This window comes from Crinia signifera, chromosome 9 (genome assembly GCF_055691185.1).
Source record: "Crinia signifera chromosome 9, ASM5569118v1, whole genome shotgun sequence".
NCBI classification, from domain to species: Eukaryota; Metazoa; Chordata; class Amphibia; order Anura; family Myobatrachidae; genus Crinia; species Crinia signifera.
Window position 1 is genome coordinate 53,941,045 of NC_139225.1, and position 25,831 is coordinate 53,966,875.

General features: G+C 41.9%; 1 protein-coding gene across 1 annotated transcript in view; it reads right to left on the reverse strand.

The window, feature by feature from the left end:
* The window catches only part of LOC146036584 (Krueppel-like factor 5), a 69,169-nt gene extending 43,599 nt beyond the window's left edge, over positions 1-25,570 (reverse strand). The window contains exons 1-2 of the mRNA XM_083160537.1: positions 25,421-25,570; positions 15,391-15,393 (exon numbers count right to left, since the gene is read on the reverse strand). Coding sequence (XP_083016663.1) covers positions 15,391-15,393; positions 25,421-25,570 — 153 coding nt within the window. The remainder of the gene's footprint in view (positions 1-15,390; positions 15,394-25,420) is intronic.
* Between the last annotated feature and the right edge of the window lie 261 nt (positions 25,571-25,831).

A 25,831-nucleotide genomic window follows, 5' to 3' on the forward strand; every position in this document is an offset into this window, starting at 1 on the left:
GGTGTAAGCGGTGGGGAGATCAGCGGCAGCGTGAGGCTGGGAGAGGTGGTGAGCGGCTGTGCGTCTCTAAACACAGCCACTGACCACCATACTGCACTGCCAGGCAGGATTCCTCTCTCTTCCGCCCTGCGCTGTCAGTCCCCACTGCCTGCGTCAGCGTGTCACTGTCAGAGGCAGGCAGCAGCGCTACTACTTCTTCCGGACTCGTGTCCCGCCCCCCCGCTCAGCTTCTTTCCCTCCAGCATCATTCTAGCAGCTTCACACACACAGGCAGTTGCGGCGGCCGCGGCTCCCTAAAAAAAAAAAAATCTTCGCACAGTGCACTGGAGTGCTAGCTGTCCATCGGGCCCCCCCAGCCGCCGGGCCCCATAGCAGCTGCACCCCCTGCACCCACGGTAGTTCCGCCACTGTTCGCCGGTGACACGCGATCGGAGGTGATTGGTGCTGTAAAGTACAGCACCAATCACCGCGGGGTGTAAGGGTGACACTGGTGTCACCCCACCTCACCCCGCCCGCCCCCAAAGGCCGTGATTGGTCCGTCGGACCGACGGACCAATCACAGCCATGGAGGGGGATTTAAACTAACGGTGACTGCACTGCAGACGCCATTCCGGTCTGGAATTGCGTGCAGTGCGGTCACCGTGCCTAGCTGCCGCGATATACTGACCAGAACCTTGCAAAATACTTACCTGATCCTTGCAAATATCTTGCCTGCTTCATCACTGCTTGTAGTGTGCTGGATGCTTCCTGGATCCTGTTACTTGTGACTTCCTGTGTTGTGAACTTGTGCTGCTGCAGTGTAATAGCGTTAGTTAGATAGAGAGAGATAGAGAGAGAGAGAGATAGAGAGAGATAGTGTCAGAGAGTGCTATATTTTGTGCTGCTGCAGTGTGATATAGTTATAGAGAGAGAGATAGAGAGAGATAGAGAGAGATAGAGAGAGATAGAGAGAGATAGAGAGAGATAGAGAGAGAGGCCTAGTGACAGAGAGTGCTATATTTTGTGCTGCTGCAGTGTGATAGTTATAGATAGAGAGATAGAGAGAGATAGAGAGAGAGAGAGAGATAGAGATAGTGACAGATTGTGCTATATATTTTTTATATAACTGACTGCTGCCCCCCCTTTTGTGCTGATCAGTATAAATTAACTGATCAACAACTTTTTGGGGGCGCAGGTTTTTTTTTATATATATATATACCTGTCACTGCTGCTGCTGCAGTGTCATAGAGTGTTAGATAGTGAGAGATAGAGAGATAGAGAGAGATAGTGACAGAGAGTGATAGAGAGTGCTAAATTTTGTGTCTGCTGCCCCCGCCTTTTGTGCTGATCACTATATCTGAGGTGATCAGCAACTTTTTGGGGGTGCAGAGGTTTTTTTTTTTTTATATATACCTGCCAGTTGCACTGTCAGTTGCACCAAAGGTTGTGCACCTGCTGCCCCTCACTGGTAATCAGTGTCGCATCACTGATCACCTTTTTTTTTTTTGTGTGTGCTGTGGGGTCTTTTTTTAATTTTTTTTTTACACACACTGTGATTTTGTGGGTGTCCTGTGGCCGCTGTGCGCTGATCAGTGACGTACATCACTGATCATCTTTTTCGGCACAGGGTTGATCTATTTTTTTTTTTTTTTTGATCAAATTCCTGTTGCCTTTGAGCGCTGTTCAGTGACGGACGTTACTGACCAACATCTGTGCTCAATTTTTGGCGCAGGACCTTTTTTTTTTTTTTTTAACCCCTTCAACTTTTTTTTTTAACCCCTTCAATTTTTTTTTTAACCCCTTCAATTTTTTTTTTTTTAACCCCTTCAATTTTTTTTTTTTCTGCACTACATACACACTACACACTACATACCCCCGGGTTGAAATAAAGTTTGTACCCCCCCCTACACTATACACGTGTTGAAACATTTCACTACCAGTAACACAAAAATAAAAATGGCATCCCAAATGTCATCCCAAATGTCATCCCAGTCATCCAGAAGAATGTATTCAGCGGAGGAGGCATATGCCATGCTTGCTTCTGACTCTGACACAGCCAGTGATGCAAGCGGGGAATTTGAAGGATTCGCCTTAAGCTCCTCTTCCTCCTCTGGTGATGAGGGACCCCCTCAAAGACGCCCCTGTAGAGCAGCTGAGACCCCCCCCCCCAATAATTGATCTCGTATGGACCCCACCACCAGACAATTTTGAGCCCCAGGTTCCTGAGTTTTTGGCCATGCCAGGAATCCAATTTGATTCCACAGGTCTCAGAGAAATTGACTTTTTCAAATTATTTTTCTCTGATGATTTTATAAATTTAATGGTGGACCAAACTAATTTATATGCCCAGCAGTTTATTGCTCAAAACCCCACGTCATCATTTGCTAGGTGGACCCCTGTAGATGCAGTAGAGATGATGACGTTTTGGGGTCTGGTGTTTCATATGGGCATAGTAAAAAAGCCAGAAATTAGGCAATATTGGAGTACAGATGTTCTGTACAGCACCCCATTTTACCGTATGGCCATGCCCCGGGCTCGATTTGAGACGATCCTTAAATTTTTGCATTACAACGATAATGCACAGTGCCCACCCAGAGATGATCCCACCTTTGACCGGCTATTCAAAGTCAGGCCGGTCATTGATCATTTCAGTGCCAAATTTGAAGACATGTACATCCCAGATAAATTCATTTGCATAGACGAGTCCCTTATACATTTTAAAGGAAGGGTTAAATTCCGCCAGTACCTTCCCAGTAAGAGGGCAAGGTATGGCATAAAAATGTATAAGCTGTGTGAAAGCACCTCAGGGTACACTCACAGGTTTAGGGTATATGAAGGGAAGGATTCAAGAATTGAACCGCCAGAATGCCCCCCCTCCCTCGTAGGTGTTAGTGGAAAAATTGTCTGGGATTTAGTGCACCCCTTCCTGGATAAAGGTTATCACCTCTATGTGGATAACTTTTACACCAGCATCCCCCTGTTTAAGGCCCTTGGTTCAAGAGGTACAGCAGCTTGCGGTACTGTGCGCAAGAACCAAAGAGGCCTCCCAAAAACGCACATTGCCCAAGTAATGAGAAGGGGTGAAAGCAGGGGAATATGCACCGAAAATATGTTGTTGGTCAAATATAAGGACAAGAGGGATGTCCTTATACTGACAACAATTCACGGAGACAGTACCACCTCCGTCCCTGTACGAGGTACCAGTACCCACACCTCAAAACCTAATTGTATCCTGGATTACAATAGGTACATGGGCGGAGTGGATCTTTCAGATCAGGTACTGAAGCCGTACAGTGCCCTGCGGAAAACAAAAATCTGGTACAAGAAGGTGGCCGTGTATATCATCCAGATGGCACTGTATAACGCTTACGTGCTATTCCGTTCTACCGGCCAGAGGGGGACATTTATGCACTTTCAAGAGGAAGTCATAAAGGGCCTAATATTTGGGAACCAGCAGGCAGAGGGCCCCAGTACTTCTAGTACTGGCCCCCGTATTGTACCAGGGCAGCATTTTCCTGATGAAATCCCCTCCACTGGAAAAAAGGGCAGGACACAAAAAAGGTGCAAAGTTTGCTATAAAAAGGGAATAAGAAAGCAAACTATTTTCCAGTGTGACACTTGCCCCGACAAACCCGGCCTATGTATAAAGGAGTGTTTTAAAATATACCACACATCTATGGATTATTAGGTTCATAATTTCACCGTGCTTCGGGGGTCTTGCTAATGCCACATAGCACCCACCATTCATTCCACCAGAATCTGAGCTGCAAAATCCAAAAATCACTCCTTCCCTTCTGAGTCCTGCCATGCACCCAACTGGTATTTTTTGGTCACATGTGAGGCATTGCCGTACTCGGGAGAAATTGGGGCACATATTTTGGGGTGCTTTTTCTCCTTCATACCTTCTGAAAATGAAAAATTTTGAGCCAGAACTGCATTTTTGTGTAAAAAAATGTAATTTTTCATTTTCACTGCCCACTTGTATCAAAATTGGTGAAACCCCTGGGGGTTTGAAATGTACACTATACCCCTAGATGAATTCCCTGAGGGGTGTAGTTTGCAAAATGGGGTCACTTGTGGGGGGGTTCCACTGTATTGGTGCTTTGGGGGTCTTGCTAATGCGACATAGCACCCACCATCATTCCACCAGAATTTGTGCTGCAAAATCCAAATATCACTCCTTCCCTTCTGAGTCCTGCCACTTTTTGGTCACACATGAGGCATTGCCGTACTCGGGAGAAATTGCGGCACATATTTTGGGGTGCTTTTTCTCCTTCATACCTTCTGAAAATGAAAAATTTTGAGCCAGAACTGCATTTTTGTGTAAAAAATGTAATTTTTCATTTTCACTGCCCACTTGTATCAAAATTGGTGAAACCCCTGGGGGTTTGAAATGTACACTATACCCCTAGATGAATTCCCTGAGGGGTGTACTTTGCAAAATGGGGTGACTTGTGGGGGGGTTCCACTGTATTGGTGCAACATAGCACCCACCATTCATTCCACCAAAATCTGTGCTGCAAAATCCAAAAATCACTCCTTCCCTTCTGAGTCCTGCCATGCACCCAACTGGTATTTTTTGGTCACATGTGAGGCATTGCCGTACTCGGGAGAAATTGGGGCACAGATTTTGGGGTGCTTTTTCTCCTTCATACCTTCTGAAAATGAAAAATTTTGAGCCAGAACTGCATTTTTGTGTAAAAAAATGTAATTTTTCATTTTCACTGCCCACTTGTATCAAAATTGGTGAAACCCCTGGGGGTTTGAAATGTACACTATACCCCTAGATGAATTCCCTGAGGGGTGTAGTTTGCAAAATGGGGTCACTTGTGGGGGGGTTCCACTGTATTGGTGCTTGGGGGGTCTTGCTAATGCGACATAGCACCCACCAAAATTCCACCAGAATCTGAGCTGCAAAATCCAAAAATCACTCCTTCCCTTCTGAGTCCTGCCATGCACCCAAATATTATTTTTTGGTCACATGTGAGGCATTGCCGTACTCGGGAGAAATTGGGGCACAGATTTTGGGGTGCTTTTTCTCCTTCATACCTTCTGAAAATGAAAAATTTTGAGCCAGAACTGCATTTTTGTGTAAAAAAATGTAATTTTTCATTTTCACTGCCCACTTGTATCAAAATTGGTGAAACCCCTGGGGGTTTGAAATGTACACTATACCCCTAGATGAATTCCCTGAGGGGTGTAGTTTGCAAAATGGGGTCACTTGTGGGGGGGTTCCACTGTATTGGTGCTTGGGGGGTCTTGCTAATGCGACATAGCACCCACCAAAATTCCACCAGAATCTGAGCTGCAAAATCCAAAAATCACTCCTTCCCTTCTGAGTCCTGCCATGCACCCAAATGGTATTTTTTGGTCACATGTGAGGCATTGCCGTACTCGGGAGAAATTGGGGCACAGATTTTGGGGTGCTTTTTCTCCTTCATACCTTCTGAAAATGAAAAATTTTGAGCCAGAACTGCATTTTTGTGTAAAAAATGTAATTTTTCATTTTCACTGCCCACTTGTATCAAAATTGGTGAAACCCCTGGGGGTTTGAAATGTACACTATACCCCTAGATGAATTCCCTGAGGGGTGTAGTTTGCAAAATGGGGTCACTTGTGGGGGGGTTCCACTGTATTGGTGCTTGGGGGGGTCTTGCTAATGCGACATAGCACCCACCAAAATTCCACCAGAATCTGAGCTGCAAAATCCAAAAATCACTCCTTCCCTTCTGAGTCCTGCCATGCACCCAACTGGTATTTTTTGGTCACATGTGAGGCATTGCCGTACTCGGGAGAAATTGGGGCACAGATTTTGGGGTGCTTTTTCTCCTTCATACCTTCTGAAAATGAAAAATTTTGAGCCAGAACTGCATTTTTGTGTAAAAAAATGTAATTTTTCATTTTCACTGCCCACTTGTATCAAAATTGGTGAAACCCCTGGGGGTTTGAAATGTACACTATACCCCTAGATGAATTCCCTGAGGGGTGTAGTTTGCAAAATGGGGTCACTTGTGGGGGGGTTCCACTGTATTGGTGCTTTGGGGGTCTTGCTAATGCGACATAGCACCCACCATCATTCCACCAGAATTTGTGCTGCAAAATCCAAATATCACTCCTTCCCTTCTGAGTCCTGCCACTTTTTGGTCACACATGAGGCATTGCCGTACTCGGGAGAAATTGCGGCACATATTTTGGGGTGCTTTTTCTCCTTCATACCTTCTGAAAATGAAAAATTTTGAGCCAGAACTGCATTTTTGTGTAAAAAATGTAATTTTTCATTTTCACTGCCCACTTGTATCAAAATTGGTGAAACCCCTGGGGGTTTGAAATGTACACTATACCCCTAGATGAATTCCCTGAGGGGTGTACTTTGCAAAATGGGGTGACTTGTGGGGGGGTTCCACTGTATTGGTGCAACATAGCACCCACCATTCATTCCACCAAAATCTGTGCTGCAAAATCCAAAAATCACTCCTTCCCTTCTGAGTCCTGCCATGCACCCAACTGGTATTTTTTGGTCACATGTGAGGCATTGCCGTACTCGGGAGAAATTGGGGCACAGATTTTGGGGTGCTTTTTCTCCTTCATACCTTCTGAAAATGAAAAATTTTGAGCCAGAACTGCATTTTTGTGTAAAAAAATGTAATTTTTCATTTTCACTGCCCACTTGTATCAAAATTGGTGAAACCCCTGGGGGTTTGAAATGTACACTATACCCCTAGATGAATTCCCTGAGGGGTGTAGTTTGCAAAATGGGGTCACTTGTGGGGGGGTTCCACTGTATTGGTGCTTGGGGGGTCTTGCTAATGCGACATAGCACCCACCAAAATTCCACCAGAATCTGAGCTGCAAAATCCAAAAATCACTCCTTCCCTTCTGAGTCCTGCCATGCACCCAAATATTATTTTTTGGTCACATGTGAGGCATTGCCGTACTCGGGAGAAATTGGGGCACAGATTTTGGGGTGCTTTTTCTCCTTCATACCTTCTGAAAATGAAAAATTTTGAGCCAGAACTGCATTTTTGTGTAAAAAAATGTAATTTTTCATTTTCACTGCCCACTTGTATCAAAATTGGTGAAACCCCTGGGGGTTTGAAATGTACACTATACCCCTAGATGAATTCCCTGAGGGGTGTAGTTTGCAAAATGGGGTCACTTGTGGGGGGGTTCCACTGTATTGGTGCTTGGGGGGTCTTGCTAATGCGACATAGCACCCACCAAAATTCCACCAGAATCTGAGCTGCAAAATCCAAAAATCACTCCTTCCCTTCTGAGTCCTGCCATGCACCCAAATGGTATTTTTTGGTCACATGTGAGGCATTGCCGTACTCGGGAGAAATTGGGGCACAGATTTTGGGGTGCTTTTTCTCCTTCATACCTTCTGAAAATGAAAAATTTTGAGCCAGAACTGCATTTTTGTGTAAAAAATGTAATTTTTCATTTTCACTGCCCACTTGTATCAAAATTGGTGAAACCCCTGGGGGTTTGAAATGTACACTATACCCCTAGATGAATTCCCTGAGGGGTGTAGTTTGCAAAATGGGGTCACTTGTGGGGGGGTTCCACTGTATTGGTGCTTGGGGGGGTCTTGCTAATGCGACATAGCACCCACCAAAATTCCACCAGAATCTGAGCTGCAAAATCCAAAAATCACTCCTTCCCTTCTGAGTCCTGCCATGCACCCAACTGGTATTTTTTGGTCACATGTGAGGCATTGCCGTACTCGGGAGAAATTGGGGCACAGATTTTGGGGTGCTTTTTCTCCTTCATACCTTCTGAAAATGAAAAATTTTGAGCCAGAACTGCATTTTTGTGTAAAAAAATGTAATTTTTCATTTTCACTGCCCACTTGTATCAAAATTGGTGAAACCCCTGGGGGTTTGAAATGTACACTATACCCCTAGATGAATTCCCTGAGGGGTGTAGTTTGCAAAATGGGGTCACTTGTGGGGGGGTTCCACTGTATTGGTGCTTGGGGGGTCTTGCTAATGCGACATAGCACCCATCAAAATTCCACCAGAATCTGAGCTGCAAAATCCAAAAATCACTCCTTCCCTTCTGAGTCCTGCCATGCACCCAAATGGTATTTCTTGGTCACATGTGAGGCATTGCCGTACTCGGGAGAAATTGGGGCACAGATTTTGGGGTGCTTTTTCTCCTTCATACCTTCTGAAAATGAAAAATTTTGAGCCAGAACTGCATTTTTGTGTAAAAAATGTAATTTTTCATTTTCACTGCCCACTTGTATCAAAATTGGTGAAACCCCTGGGGGTTTGAAATGTACACTATACCCCTAGATGAATTCCCTGAGGGGTGTAGTTTGCAAAATGGGGTCACTTGTGGGGGGGTTCCACTGTATTGGTGCTTGGGGGGGTCTTGCTAATGCGACATAGCACCCACCAAAATTCCACCAGAATCTGAGCTGCAAAATCCAAAAATCACTCCTTCCCTTCTGAGTCCTGCCATGCACCCAACTGGTATTTTTTGGTCACATGTGAGGCATTGCCGTACTCGGGAGAAATTGGGGCACAGATTTTGGGGTGCTTTTTCTCCTTCATACCTTCTGAAAATGAAAAATTTTGAGCCAGAACTGCATTTTTGTGTAAAAAATGTAATTTTTCATTTTCACTGCCCACTTGTATCAAAATTGGTGAAACCCCTGGGGGTTTGAAATGTACACTATACCCCTAGATGAATTCCCTGAGGGGTGTACTTTGCAAAATGGGGTGACTTGTGGGGGGGTTCCACTGTATTGGTGCAACATAGCACCCACCATTCATTCCACCAAAATCTGTGCTGCAAAATCCAAAAATCACTCCTTCCCTTCTGAGTCCTGCCATGCACCCAACTGGTATTTTTTGGTCACATGTGAGGCATTGCCGTACTCGGGAGAAATTGGGGCACAGATTTTGGGGTGCTTTTTCTCCTTCATACCTTCTGAAAATGAAAAATTTTGAGCCAGAACTGCATTTTTGTGTAAAAAAATGTAATTTTTCATTTTCACTGCCCACTTGTATCAAAATTGGTGAAACCCCTGGGGGTTTGAAATGTACACTATACCCCTAGATGAATTCCCTGAGGGGTGTAGTTTGCAAAATGGGGTCACTTGTGGGGGGGTTCCACTGTATTGGTGCTTGGGGGGTCTTGCTAATGCGACATAGCACCCACCAAAATTCCACCAGAATCTGAGCTGCAAAATCCAAAAATCACTCCTTCCCTTCTGAGTCCTGCCATGCACCCAAATATTATTTTTTGGTCACATGTGAGGCATTGCGGTACTCGGGAGAAATTGGGGCACAGATTTTGGGGTGCTTTTTCTCCTTCATACCTTCTGAAAATGAAAAATTTTGAGCCAGAACTGCATTTTTGTGTAAAAAAATGTAATTTTTCATTTTCACTGCCCACTTGTATCAAAATTGGTGAAACCCCTGGGGGTTTGAAATGTACACTATACCCCTAGATGAATTCCCTGAGGGGTGTAGTTTGCAAAATGGGGTCACTTGTGGGGGGGTTCCACTGTATTGGTGCTTGGGGGGTCTTGCTAATGCGACATAGCACCCACCAAAATTCCACCAGAATCTGAGCTGCAAAATCCAAAAATCACTCCTTCCCTTCTGAGTCCTGCCATGCACCCAAATGGTATTTTTTGGTCACATGTGAGGCATTGCCGTACTCGGGAGAAATTGGGGCACAGATTTTGGGGTGCTTTTTCTCCTTCATACCTTCTGAAAATGAAAAATTTTGAGCCAGAACTGCATTTTTGTGTAAAAAATGTAATTTTTCATTTTCACTGCCCACTTGTATCAAAATTGGTGAAACCCCTGGGGGTTTGAAATGTACACTATACCCCTAGATGAATTCCCTGAGGGGTGTAGTTTGCAAAATGGGGTCACTTGTGGGGGGGTTCCACTGTATTGGTGCTTGGGGGGGTCTTGCTAATGCGACATAGCACCCACCAAAATTCCACCAGAATCTGAGCTGCAAAATCCAAAAATCACTCCTTCCCTTCTGAGTCCTGCCATGCACCCAACTGGTATTTTTTGGTCACATGTGAGGCATTGCCGTACTCGGGAGAAATTGGGGCACAGATTTTGGGGTGCTTTTTCTCCTTCATACCTTCTGAAAATGAAAAATTTTGAGCCAGAACTGCATTTTTGTGTAAAAAAATGTAATTTTTCATTTTCACTGCCCACTTGTATCAAAATTGGTGAAACCCCTGGGGGTTTGAAATGTACACTATACCCCTAGATGAATTCCCTGAGGGGTGTAGTTTGCAAAATGGGGTCACTTGTGGGGGGGTTCCACTGTATTGGTGCTTGGGGGGTCTTGCTAATGCGACATAGCACCCACCAAAATTCCACCAGAATCTGAGCTGCAAAATCCAAAAATCACTCCTTCCCTTCTGAGTCCTGCCATGCACCCAAATGGTATTTTTTGGTCACATGTGAGGCATTGCCGTACTCGGGAGAAATTGGGGCACAGATTTTGGGGTGCTTTTTCTCCTTCATACCTTCTGAAAATGAAAAATTTTGAGCCAGAACTGCATTTTTGTGTAAAAAATGTAATTTTTCATTTTCACTGCCCACTTGTATCAAAATTGGTGAAACCCCTGGGGGTTTGAAATGTACACTATACCCCTAGATGAATTCCCTGAGGGGTGTAGTTTGCAAAATGGGGTCACTTGTGGGGGGGTTCCACTGTATTGGTGCTTGGGGGGGGTCTTGCTAATGCGACATAGCACCCACCAAAATTCCACCAGAATCTGAGCTGCAAAATCCAAAAATCACTCCTTCCCTTCTGAGTCCTGCCATGCACCCAACTGGTATTTTTTGGTCACATGTGAGGCATTGCCGTACTCGGGAGAAATTGGGGCACAGATTTTGGGGTGCTTTTTCTCCTTCATACCTTCTGAAAATGAAAAATTTTGAGCCAGAACTGCATTTTTGTGTAAAAAATGTAATTTTTCATTTTCACTGCCCACTTGTATCAAAATTGGTGAAACCCCTGGGGGTTTGAAATGTACACTATACCCCTAGATGAATTCCCTGAGGGGTGTACTTTGCAAAATGGGGTGACTTGTGGGGGGGTTCCACTGTATTGGTGCAACATAGCACCCACCATTCATTCCACCAAAATCTGTGCTGCAAAATCCAAAAATCACTCCTTCCCTTCTGAGTCCTGCCATGCACCCAACTGGTATTTTTTGGTCACATGTGAGGCATTGCCGTACTCGGGAGAAATTGGGGCACAGATTTTGGGGTGCTTTTTCTCCTTCATACCTTCTGAAAATGAAAAATTTTGAGCCAGAACTGCATTTTTGTGTAAAAAAATGTAATTTTTCATTTTCACTGCCCACTTGTATCAAAATTGGTGAAACCCCTGGGGGTTTGAAATGTACACTATACCCCTAGATGAATTCCCTGAGGGGTGTAGTTTGCAAAATGGGGTCACTTGTGGGGGGGTTCCACTGTATTGGTGCTTGGGGGGTCTTGCTAATGCGACATAGCACCCACCAAAATTCCACCAGAATCTGAGCTGCAAAATCCAAAAATCACTCCTTCCCTTCTGAGTCCTGCCATGCACCCAAATATTATTTTTTGGTCACATGTGAGGCATTGCCGTACTCGGGAGAAATTGGGGCACAGATTTTGGGGTGCTTTTTCTCCTTCATACCTTCTGAAAATGAAAAATTTTGAGCCAGAACTGCATTTTTGTGTAAAAAAATGTAATTTTTCATTTTCACTGCCCACTTGTATCAAAATTGGTGAAACCCCTGGGGGTTTGAAATGTACACTATACCCCTAGATGAATTCCCTGAGGGGTGTAGTTTGCAAAATGGGGTCACTTGTGGGGGGGTTCCACTGTATTGGTGCTTGGGGGGTCTTGCTAATGCGACATAGCACCCACCAAAATTCCACCAGAATCTGAGCTGCAAAATCCAAAAATCACTCCTTCCCTTCTGAGTCCTGCCATGCACCCAAATGGTATTTTTTGGTCACATGTGAGGCATTGCCGTACTCGGGAGAAATTGGGGCACAGATTTTGGGGTGCTTTTTCTCCTTCATACCTTCTGAAAATGAAAAATTTTGAGCCAGAACTGCATTTTTGTGTAAAAAATGTAATTTTTCATTTTCACTGCCCACTTGTATCAAAATTGGTGAAACCCCTGGGGGTTTGAAATGTACACTATACCCCTAGATGAATTCCCTGAGGGGTGTAGTTTGCAAAATGGGGTCACTTGTGGGGGGGTTCCACTGTATTGGTGCTTGGGGGGGTCTTGCTAATGCGACATAGCACCCACCAAAATTCCACCAGAATCTGAGCTGCAAAATCCAAAAATCACTCCTTCCCTTCTGAGTCCTGCCATGCACCCAAATGGTATTTTTTGGTCACATGTGAGGCATTGCCGTACTCGGGAGAAATTGGGGCACAGATTTTGGGGTGCTTTTTCTCCTTCATACCTTCTGAAAATGAAAAATTTTGAGCCAGAACTGCATTTTTGTGTAAAAAAATGTAATTTTTCATTTTCACTGCCCACTTGTATCAAAATTGGTGAAACCCCTGGGGGTTTGAAATGTACACTATACCCCTAGATGAATTCCCTGAGGGGTGTAGTTTGCAAAATGGGGTCACTTGTGGGGGGGTTCCACTGTATTGGTGCTTGGGGGGTCTTGCTAATGCGACATAGCACCCACCAAAATTCCACCAGAATCTGAGCTGCAAAATCCAAAAATCACTCCTTCCCTTCTGAGTCCTGCCATGCACCCAAATGGTATTTTTTGGTCACATGTGAGGCATTGCCGTACTCGGGAGAAATTGGGGCACAGATTTTGGGGTGCTTTTTCTCCTTCATACCTTCTGAAAATGAAAAATTTTGAGCCAGAACTGCATTTTTGTGTAAAAAATGTAATTTTTCATTTTCACTGCCCACTTGTATCAAAATTGGTGAAACCCCTGGGGGTTTGAAATGTACACTATACCCCTAGATGAATTCCCTGAGGGGTGTAGTTTGCAAAATGGGGTCACTTGTGGGGGGTTTCCACTGTATTGGTGCTTGGGGGGTCTTGCTAATGCGACATAGCACCAACCAAAATTCAACCAGAATCTGAGCTGCAAAATCCAAAAATCACTCCTTCCCTTCTGAGTCCTGCCATGCACCCAAATGGTATTTTTTGGTCACATGTGAGGCATTGCCGTACTCGGGAGAAATTGGGGCACATATTTTGGGGTGCTTTTTCTCCTTCATACCTTCTGAAAATGAAAAATTTTGAGCCAGAACTGCATTTTTGTGTAAAAAAATGTAATTTTTCATTTTCACTGCCCACTTGTATCAAAATTGGTGAAACCCCTGGGGGTTTGAAATGTACACTATACCCCTAGATGAATTCCCTGAGGGGTGTACTTTGCAAAATGGGGTGACTTGTGGGGGGTTTCCACTGTATTGGTGCAACATAGCACCCACCATTCATTCCACCAAAATCTGTGCTGCAAAATCCAAAAATCACTCCTTCCCTTCTGAGTCCTGCCATGCACCCAACTGGTATTTTTTGGTCACATGTGAGGCATTGCCGTACTCGAGAGAAATTGGGGCACATATTTTGGGGTGCTTTTTCTCCTTCATACCTTCTGAAAATGAAAAATTTTGAGCCAGAACTGCATTTTTGTGTAAAAAAATGTAATTTTTCATTTTCACTGCCCACTTGTATCAAAATTGGTGAAACCCCTGGGGGTTTGAAATGTACACTATACCCCTAGATGAATTCCCTGAGGGGTGTACTTTGCAAAATTGGGTGACTTGTGGGGGGGTTCCACTGTATTGGTGCAACATAGCACCCACCATTCATTCCACCAAAATCTGTGCTGCAAAATCCAAAAATCACTCCTTCCCTTCTGAGTCCTGCCATGCACCCAACTGGTATTTTTTGGTCACATGTGAGGCATTGCCGTACTCGGGAGAAATTGGGGCACAGATTTTGGGGTGCTTTTTCTCCTTCATACCTTCTGAAAATGAAAAATTTTGAGCCAGAACTGCATTTTTGTGTAAAAAATGTAATTTTTCATTTTCACTGCCCAGTTGTATCAAAATTGGTGAAACCCCTGGGGGTTTGAAATGTACACTATACCCCTAGATGAATTCCCTGAGGGGTTTAGTTTGCAAAATGGGGTCACTTGTGGGGGGGTTCCACTGTATTGGTGCTTGGGGGGTCTTGCTAATGCGACATAGCACCCACCAAAATTCCACCAGAATCTGAGCTGCAAAATCCAAAAATCACTCCTTCCCTTCTGAGTCCTGCCATGCACCCAAATAGTATTTTTTGGTCACATGTGAGGCATTGCCGTACTCGGGAGAAATTGGGGCACAGATTTTGGGGTGCTTTGTCTCCTTCATACCTTCTGAAAATGACAAATTTGGAGCCAGAACTGCATTTTTGTGTAAAAAAAATAATTTTTCATTTTCACTGCCCAGTTGTACCACAATTGGTGAAACCCCTGGGGGTTTGAAATGTACACTATACCCCTAGATGAATTCCCTGAGGGGTGTAGTTTGCAAAATGGGGTCACTTGTGGGGGGGTTCCTAACTTTTAGCATCTTATGGTGCCTAGAAACCTACATGGTGCCTAAAAAATAATCTCATAAAAAGGAGGCTCCAAAATCAAGTAGGTGCTCCTTCTATTATGAAGCCTGTGGTTTGGTCAACGTGCACACTAGGGCCACATATAGGATATTTATGAAAACAAAAGAATTGGGGGAATCAATTTTTAGTCACATTTCTGACTGAAACTGTCTGCTGTATGGGGGGGCCATTTTGTGGTGGTCCTCAGCAGAAGAACGGAGCCGCCGGGATTAGCGCGAAAGGTAAGGCTGCGGGGGATTGGGGGGGGGTTGAATGGGCGGCGGGGGGGGCGCTCAAAACGTAGCTACGCTGCTGGGCAGCAAGCAGTACTGGTCTACATATTTTCCAACTTTCTATATCTTGAATTCAGCCCCTGGCTCCCTTCCCTGCTCTTATAGATGCTGTGCGCATACAGAGCAGGTCAGGAGGGATCATCGTTTCTCCAAACTGCCCCCCCCCCCCACCACCACCACCACCTTTGGGACACTGCAACTTGCAAATTGTACAGTGTCCATTTAGTGGGAATGTCCCGCTGGAGTTGGGACAGTTGGAAGGTACAGTATGGATGTATAGCATTTTCCTTTTTTTTTCAGAGGTGGTATGAACACACCTCCAAGATTTGGCCATGCCCCTTCAGTACCTAGGACTGATAGCTGTCTCATCAGAGTTCGTCTCTGCATCAGCCATATGGGAAAAGGCCCTATTTTGTTTCACTCACAAAGGCAAATTCCTTCTCAATGGACAGAACCATGTGCACTGCAGGGGGGTCAGTTTGCCACCAGGGGTGAACAGGTACGTGCTTCAAATCAAAAGTGATGTCACCAGGGGTTTTGCAGTTACTGTAGGCTTGGTAAAGGTGGGAACTTATGGCCTGATTCTGGTTCACTTGCAAAAGCAAATTCTCTCTCTAAAACCATGGCCCTTATTCAGATCTGATCGCAGTACAAATTTGTTCTCAAAATGGGCAAAACCATGGGCCTTATTCTGGTCTGTGCGTACTTTCGCGCACTCTTTCGGATGGCGTTTTTTAGCCGTCTGCGCATGCGTGGGGAACGCTATGCGCATGTGCCACGCATGGTCTCCGTACTTGTTCTCACTAATACCGTACAGAAATGTGCACCGCAATCACTCGGGAAATATGGGCGTATTATGGGCATCATTCGGAAATACACAGGGGCGTAGTTTCAAAGTGGGCAAAACTGGGCGTAAACATGGGCGTACATGAGGGAGTGCACTCATTCTGGTAGGCGTGCATTCGGATAGCACACCGAATGCACGCGAACCAAAAGGCAAGAAATATGCGGTGTCCATAAGCAAGTATTGCTTTGCGGACACCACTCGGTCATGCGCTAGGCAATCGGAACTCCAAATCAGTACGGGCGCACCACAACCAATGTCAGCTGAACACAATACAATCCACTCCTTTACTCATTACTCATTAATTACACGCTTCTCATTGCTTCAAATGGAACCATTGCAGCTTAAATGGACCATTACTAAACACACACATATATGCTGCAGTTTGGACACACATTTACACTGCATACAAGTGGTTGAAAGTGAAGGGTAATGTAAAGATGTACATAGTGTGTTGATGTGTATGTGTGTGTTTGAATGTGAAGAATAATAGATGATGTAATATGCATACATAGCACATGGGCTTAAAGGGGCGAGAAAGAATGTGGTGAACTTTGCATGATGTAAGGGTTAATCTAAAGTGGTAGTAAAGTGTTTAATTATCAATTAGATAAATAATAGATGACCATTAAAAACAATCCCTTTTTAATGGGGTTGACTAATTGCATAAGTGGGTCATGGTACAGATTTGGGTGTTCTGATAACAGTGGTGATTTGTGCGTAAATACACTGCATACGCTGTAAGACCGTGCAGAATATGTGCGTTTCCACCGCACACGCAAGGTTTTTATGTCGTCCGTAAACACGCCCTCTTCTTAAAGAGTGAGTCCGTCTGAATGCGGAGGCTCGGTGGGCGTTTCTACGGACGATGTCCGCACAGCGTGGCGTGCGGGCCGCTCCGAAAGAATTCGGGAAAGTACGCACCGACCAGAATAAGGGCCCATGAGCACTGCATGAGGGGCAGATGTAACATGTATAGAGCGAGTTAGATTTGGGTGAGTTATTTTGTTTCTGTGCAGGGAAAATACTGACTGCTTTATTTTTACATTGCAATATAATCTTACTTTGAAGTAAACCCCCACCCAAATCTAATTCTCTCTGCACAAGTTACATCTGCCCCACCTGCAGTGCACATGGTTTTGTCAATTTGAGAAGGAATTTGCCTTTGCGAGTGAACCATAATAAGGGCCAAAGTGTATGAATCAAAAACAAGCCCAAAAAGAGATTTACTTTACCAGTGCCCTTAGCTGTTGCAGCTGCTGGAGCAATACCATGAGAGCCAGTGCACTTAGTTGTTGCAACGGTTGGAGCAATACCATGAGAGCCAGTGCCCCTTAGTTGTTGCAACTGCTGGAGTAATACACTGGGAGCCAGTGCCCTTAGTTGTTACACCTGCAGGAGCAATGCCATGAGTGCCCTTAGTTGTTACAGCTGCTGGAGCAATGCCATGAGAGCCAGTGCCCTTAGTTGTTACAGCTGCAGGAGCAATGCCATGAAAGCCAGTGCACTTAGTTGTTGAAAATGCTACAGCAATTACACGGGAGAGATGAACTTTAATTTGCTCTGCTGCACTTCACTAAAGCTTTGTCTCCAGGATCTGTACCTATGGAAATAACAAGCTGGATTTGAAATTAATTCAAATGGAGTTTGCTAAGCCAGGAAAGAAGTAGCTATTGTGCTTTTAGGCTTGCAGGAGATTGTGCTTATGTGGTGACATGCATGTACAGCCTGTCTCTTTTTCCTTTTGCATATACTCTACTAAAAGAAAATATGGTGTAACCTTTTTGTGTACCGTATGTGTGATTAGCAACCTGTATAAAGGAAAATCTATATATGGGAAGGGCCATTGTGTCATATTTTAAATGTCTAAATAGTTAAGCTATTATACAGAGCTGATAGCTTTTATTAAGTTATATACCTTCCTTTGTGTCAAAAGATAGTATTGACTCTCAAAAATGCAGCAATCATGGATTTCATATATTTATGTTACATACTAATTTGTGTGCAGAACTAGTACAACTGGTATCAGTGACTTTTCACATACCAGTTTTCTATGACGCATGGCAGAGTTGCCACCCTTTGTAAATATTTTTTACTTACAGTTTTAGACGTCCTGTATTTACTGATGGAAATTATTTTTTTTCATTGGAAAATTTTAATGTAAATAAAACTTTATCCAAAATGTAGGTTTTATCTGGATCTAGAGAGGTAGAGATATCAGTGAAGATTAAAAGTGGGCCTATAAACTTGCAGTACAGGTCATTTAATTCAATAGGAAGACTGCAGCTACTTTAGTTGAATATGGTGGTGGCCATTCTATGGCCAAATGCAAAAGAGTACATTTGATTTCTCAGGACAAAACATTGTACTGAAATGTAATGTATTAAGAAGGCTTATTGAGAGAACATTCACCTAGTTATTGACTCTGAGGAACCAGTTGTTAGGCAGTAGCCAAAATAGTTCCATTACTTGAATTATTTTAAATATAGATGAGACTACTTTCCTATGTTACCGTTACGATTGAAGCTTGAATTGTGGCAAAAATCAGGCTTTGCATGTTACACGATGTGTAACTTTACCTATTTGTACCTAAAATTAATTTGCACTTAATGTCCGCAAAAAATAGTTAAGAACCTGTCCATGTTTTTATTGCTGTAAATGGCACCAATTAGCAGTGGCGTAGCTACATATGTGGCAGACCCCGTGGCGGCTTGGGGGAGTGGCACCAGCGGGGTCTGTGGTGGGTGCCACTGGCTGAACTGACACGTGACCCAGGCAGCAGTGGCCGGTGAGCTGGTCTCGCCCTGTGCAGGGACCCAGTACAGTGCATATTGAATTAGTGGGTCCACAGCCCCTTGCATATGTAATGAGCAGGTCTTGCTCATTACATATGCACGGGGCGAGGACCCGCTCATTAAATATGCACTGTGCTGGATCCCCGCTCATTAGATATGCACGGATGGAACCAGCTCTGCGCTCACTGCTGCCTGGATCGCCTTTCAGCTCAGCCAGCGGCGCCCATAGTCCATCGCCTTACCACAGGGGGAGAAAAATTTCTAGCTACGCCACTGCCAATTAGTATTATACTCCTAAATGCAGTGTGTCAAGTCTGTAGTAATTGCAACTTTCCAAATGTCTCTGATTTTGTAATGACAATTAATTTACTGATAGATTGCAGCCCTAATGTATAGTACAAGAGAAGTAATAAATGCCTGCGTACACTGCTAACCTATCATTTCAGGGACTCCTACCTTTATCTTTGGAAGGCTTGAATAACTATAATGAAAGTTTCACAATTAATAGTGTCAAATGTACTGTGGGGGAAAATATATGTTTTCTAAAGTTTTTTTATTGTTTTAAACATAATATATAAGATTTGTAACTAACAAATATCACATGAATAAAAAAATTAAATCCATGAGCAATACAAGAAATCAGTGTCCAAATTTAATACAATTATACACTCAATAGCTGTTGCCAGCCAAACCTTTGTCCTTTTATTATGTTTATTTTATACCCAAAATGTATTGCATGCCAGCAAAGAAAGCACTTCTTTGTCTCTGCATTGGTGAAATATAAACATTTTAACAAAGCAGACTCAAATGACATGTTTTTCATGGTACACATTGCTTCATATTGTTAGATTTAGAGGATTAGGTTCCAGATTCTGACAGTTAGGGGTTGGTAAATACAGAAACCAGAAGTTGCGTACATCACATCTCAGGTATGTTCCCTGCAGCCATGTAACTACACAGATAATCAAACTGATTTTCCTTGCTAAACTCCTGATGTAATAGCTTGCTAGCAGGATGTATTCACTATGATCTTAGTGCTTAGTTATTTAATCTATTACCAGGCTGTTTAACCCTTTCATAACATCACTATATAAATTATGCCATGATCAGCACAGGACTACACAAATTCTAAGAAAACAATGACATAATAGATTGTTAAATACATTGATCAACACAATTTATCTGATAAACATGTAAAGACCGCTGCAGCTAAAGTCACGCATGAAAATCACACATACACATACTAATGTATGAATGTGAGAATGCAAAGTCAGGCATAGTGTCACTACACTACAATGCAAATATCAATTGCAGATTTGCAGAATAAAAAGGACCAACCAGTGGCAGAAAAACTGGGGTATCCCTTGCTAAGAATGGTTTGGACATTTGTACATTAATTTACATTTACTATTGAAACACCATCGAAAAATCAAATTTCCTTTCCTAGGAGTTATAAATCAGATAAAGAGCTGGAGAGGAATTACAGGTTTGCCCCCTGTAACAAAGGGTCGTATTACAGGCTAACCTGGATGTTTTCACCAGTGATAAGCTTGTTATCTCTATGCCCAACAGAAGAAACTGCATCTTTATATCTTTGCTTGGTTAAGCCAAATAGACAGTTTAGTGGAACTGAATTTCATATCTTAAATTTCAGGTCATTATTATTATTTGATACTTAGTTACATAGTTACATAGTTACATAGTAGGTAAGGCTGAAAAAAGACTTGCGTCCATCTAGTTCAACCTGGTATAGATATCCATTGCTGATTTGGTAGGTTCTGGTATTTTACAGACAAATTATATTTCTTATTTGTACCCATGGATGTTTTTCTCCAGTAAATGTTTGTCCAACTTTGCCTTGAATGCATTTAATGAGCCAGCCGTTACCACCTCTCTGGGAAGAGAGTTCCAGAGTTTGACTGTTCTGACCGTAAAGAAATTCCTTCTACTAGCTGAATGAAATCTTTTTTCTTCTAATCTATACTCATGCCCTCGCGTCCTAGATTCCTTTCTAGTAGAAAATAGGGTGTGTGACAGTTCCTTATATTGGCCCTTGATATACTTGTACATGTTGAGCATGTCCCCCCTTAAACGTCTCTTTTCTAATGTAAATAATCCCAAATTGCTTAATCTCTCCCCGTAGCTTAAATTCTCCATTCCCCTAATAAGCTTTGTTGCTCGCCTTTGGACTTTTTCTAATTCTATGATGTCCTTTTTATAGTGTGGGGCCCAGAACTGTACTCCGTACTCTAGGTGAGGTCTCACCAATGCTTTATATAGTGGCATAATTACCCTTGAGTTCCTAGTTTCCATTCCCCTCTTAATACATGCCAGAATTTTGTTGGCCTTTTTTGTAGCTACATTACAATGGGCACTACATCCTAGATTGCTGTCTATATGGACTCCTAGATCCTTTTCAAGTATGGAATTACCCAGTTCCTCTCCGCTAAGGTTGTAACTTGCACACTGGTTGTGTCTCCCAAGGTGCATAACCTTACATTTATCTACATTGAACCTCATCTTCCATTTTTTTGCCCACTCATCTAGAATTGCAAGATCATTTTGAAGCATGGTGACATCTTCTGGTGATTTGATGACTTTGCTAAGTTTTGTATCGTCCGCAAAGATGGATACATTGCTGAGTAACCCTATCCCAATATCGTTAATAAAAATGTTAAACAAAATGGGCCCCAAAACCGAACCCTGGGGCACTCCACTTAGTACCGGTATCATATCTGATACGGCACCATTCACAACCACTCTTTGTTCTCTATTACATAGCCAATTCCCTACCCATCTGCAGATATTTTCACCCAATCCTAGGTTCTCCATTTTATTAATCAATCTCTTGTGTGGGACAGTATCAAATGCTTTAGCGAAATCTAGGAAAATCACATCTACAGCATTTCCATTATCGAGGTTTTTGCTAACCTCTTCATAGAACCCTAGTAGATTAGTTTGGCATGAACGATTTTTCACGAACCCATGTTGGTTAGTACTGAGTAGACGGTGATGATCTAAATATTCCTGGATACCATCCCTTAAAAATCCTTCAAATAGTTTACCCACAATTGATGTTAAACTAACGGGTCTGTAATTAGCGGGATCTTCCTTTTTTCCTTTTTTGAATATTGGCACTACCTCTGCTATTCTCCAATCTTTTGGTACTATACCTGACAATAGTGACTTGCTAAAGATATAATGTAGGGGGGTAGCTAGTTCATCCCTTAATTCCATTAATACCCTCGGATGAATCCCATCTGGCCCTGGTGACTTATTTGTTTTGAGTTTGCTTAGCCTCAGTATTATTTCCTTCGGCGTGAAATCCACAATGAGATCTGGCTTATTTGTCCCGTTTGTGGTAAATGTTCGTTCCACAGTCTGCTCTCCCTTAGTAAATACTGATGAGAAGAACTCATTTAACAGTTTTGCTTTTCCCTTGTCCTCAGTAACATTTTTTCCACTAGTATCAGTTAGTGGGCCTATGTTTTCCTTAATTAAACGTTTACTATTTATGTATTTAAAAAACTTCTTTGGGTTGGTTTTGCTTTCAGTGGCTATGCACTCTTCATATAATATTTTAGCTGCTTTGATTACCCCTTTACAAGTTTTGTTTGATTCTTTGTATTTTGCGAACGCCTCCTCATTCAAGTTATTTTTATAGAATTTAAAGGCTCTGGTTTTATTGTTGATAGCTGACCTTACTTCTTTGTCCAACCATGGTGGCTTTTTTTTGTTGAATTTACCTTTAGTTACTTTAGGAATGTATTCAATAGTTAGTGAATCAAGCACCTTTTTTAGAGTCTCCCACATTTCCTCTGCATTTTTTCCCTCCATAACCGTTTCCCACCCAATTCCTGTTAGGGCTTCCCTGAATAATTCAAAGTTCGCTTTTCTGAAGTTTAGTATTTTTGCAGATCCTTGCAGATACTTGATTACTTTTATTTATATGGCAGCACAAGGCATACATAAACGAATAAGCAAACAGCAACTTATAGTTGAATACAATAGAGGACAAGTACAGGGTATATAAACATAGCTGCATAAGCAGAGGGCACTGGAATAAATATCCACATGGCAGAAAATGCAGGATTTGGTGCCATCAAAGATGGTTTAACTAAGAGAAGGAAAAAGCACACAAGGAAAGAGGGCCCTGCTCGTAAATGCTTACATTCTAAAGCTGAGGGCGGACAGACAGGGGTGACACAGATGGCACACAGCACATGACTAAGCTGGACAGCCCATTACATTTATGTGTACAGAGAACCAGCATGGAAAACTAGTAACATAGACATTACAGATCTAGGACAGTATGGACTATGGTGCAGAGATAAAGAACCAACCAATCAGTTCCTGTCATTTTTCAAACGCAGCCTGTAACATGGCACTTAGGAGCTGATTGGCTGATATTGTATCTCTCTCTACTTTATTACTCTACAGATTAGTAAATATCTCCCTATGTATCTTGCAATAATTTCTTGATAAATTCCGGTATTAAGAGATTTTTCTTTCAAATATGTCCTTAATGTTCAATATCATGAAACAATAATTTCCATTTGTATTTTAGCATTATTGCTTATTTTAATAAACCTGATTTGGGGCACTGATCCAGTATTTAACATTCGTTGTATGATTACGGATTTTAAAATAAATGTACAAAATACTGGGATGACTTTTTTGCAACATTTTTGATAATCTAAAGATGGCAATAATGTGAAAGTGTACTGAAGACTTCTTATCTGGGCTTGCAGTGGCAATCAGGTGGATCAGACATTTCTGCCTTGCGTGTTTGGTTGGCTATCTTCATTCTTTTTTCAGACCATCTTTTCATAGGTATTTACTGTAAGCGTTTAATGGTGTATAAATAGTATGTTCTGTGTTTTTTTCTTTCATTTTCTACATTCACACGTAACTGCAATAATCCTTATCTCCAATATACAAGCTTTATGGAATGAGGTAACATTGTTATATTACAATAGAATACGTTTAATTATTAACTGGCCACTCCTGTGTGCGTGTCCTCTTGCACACCTGGGAGGGCAAGTTGTCTAACAGACCACAGTATGTCTACCTGCTATCTGTAACACAGACAATTCTGCATGGATCACATACAACCGGATGTGTCCATAAAACGGGCCTATTTCTATATATTTACATTATATTGCTTTACAACAAAGCACACAGCAAAATCTTTATACTGTTAGGTACTGCTACTTTGGCTATATTTGCTGTGCATGGGACAAAATTACTGTATATTTACTAATGAGTGAGTTTATTGAAGTGTCCCATAGCAACCAATCATATCATCATATCATTTATCTAGCACCTTCCAGAAGATAATAACTAGAATCTTATTGGTTGCTATGGGCAACCTCTAAACATCTAAACTTCTAGAAATTACTTTAGTAAATATATACTCTTTATATTTTCTCTGTTATGATTTTCTTAAAACCATTGACTGGATAATCTCTACATAGGCAATTTTTTTTTTCAATATACTAAGTACAGCTTTATTATTATTATTTTTTTTTTTAAAACAAGCATGTGCATTTGTATTATTGACATTAATTTATAGTAGATACACTATGTAATGCAATAGAAGCGACTAATATCTGTGCTAGGACTGGACTACAATATATCACCGGTTCAGCATTGCTTAGGTCTCTGAGAAAATAAAAAACTATGACAATTTAAAATGATTACTTAAAACATAGATTGCATAAAAATTACTAATAAAAATGGTCTTTAGAACTAATTGTCCAATTGACTGTTGTAGTAACAGAGCAAAAAAACAACTTGCAGTTAACAATGTATATAACACATAATAGTGTATATAGCTGCATGTGCATATAGAATCCTGCTAAACAGGTAGAACAATCCTTTGTAGACAGAGCATTTACCTCCACTCCCTGATAAAAATGCGTTATCTTGTCCTTAGGCCGTTCTTATACAAGGAATCTGTACATTGTGATACCTGCTGTAGGCTCATGGAGGAGACACTGTATATATGTAACACAGTGTATGTACGTGTCAGTGAACATGATTTGTAATAAACAGCAATATCTCTCTATATGCACCATCCTTTTTATAATACCACTGTCACTCATATTAGACATATTCCCTGATATACTAATAATTAATTATAATATATATTAAATCCATGTCACTTCCTTCAACACCACCTTGATATAATGCTGGTTTATACTGTATCTGTGCTTTTAGCTGGCGGTAGAAAAAGGGAGCACTATATAACTGTATTAAAATGACGGAAATAAAATAAAGTTATTAAATAGGAAGTTGTATGCAATAAATATAATTTGCATTATATATCAATGCATGTTATTATTGAAGTAATTGAATTATTGAAGAAGGTTTTTTTTGTTTTTAACTTTGCGCAGACATGTTTGATATGTACTGTACATGGGACATGTAAAATCAGACATGGTAGTCCATAGACCCCCCTACCTGTTTAAACATCTTTATGCCTAGACTGCAAGACTTATTCACAATGTAATTATGCTGTGTATGTACAGTATAAATAGCAAACAGTCAAAATACTGTATGCATTCTTGTAATACACAGATTTGCATACAAAACATACACTCATGCAAATGCTTTCGGGCAAGGAAAACAGGCTGCTGATTAGATAATAAAAACAAATACATTAAAATAATATACATTTACATTTAATAATGAAAACTTTCCATAATGAAAATACATACAGATGGAAAACTGAGGAACTGAAACTAATTATGAACAACAGAAAAGTAAAAGAAGAAACTTTGTAGCAGGGATTTCAGCAAGTAATACACAAAACAATATTTAACGTATAACTAAACAAAACAAAAACATTTTATATTGTCATTGAGTCCTATGTGGAGATTATTGTCTCACCTCACTGAGCTCAGGTTGGGTTTCCAGCATCCTTATAGCAGGTTTGATATCCTCAAAAACAGCATTGTCTTCCACACCCTCACCAGACATATTCACTGGTTTTAACTGGGAATACACAGCACTGTCAGTGGAACTAGTTTGCAGGGTCATACCTGGACCCTATTAATTTAATTGTATTGTTTGTATGGTGCTAAAAAGCGTTGTGTTCCTTTACTTGGATCCTGGGATGAAAATTGAAGGATTAACGTGTCGGGTAGGGTCTCTGTTCTATACCTGGAGAGGGAGGAGTATGGGAAGGGGTTGGATAGAGATTTACTGACAGGTATGTTAAGCCAATTGAAAGTGGAATTTGCTTATCTGTGACCAATCAGAAGTGAAATTTAGTTCAGGTATTTATAATGCTGTTTTTTT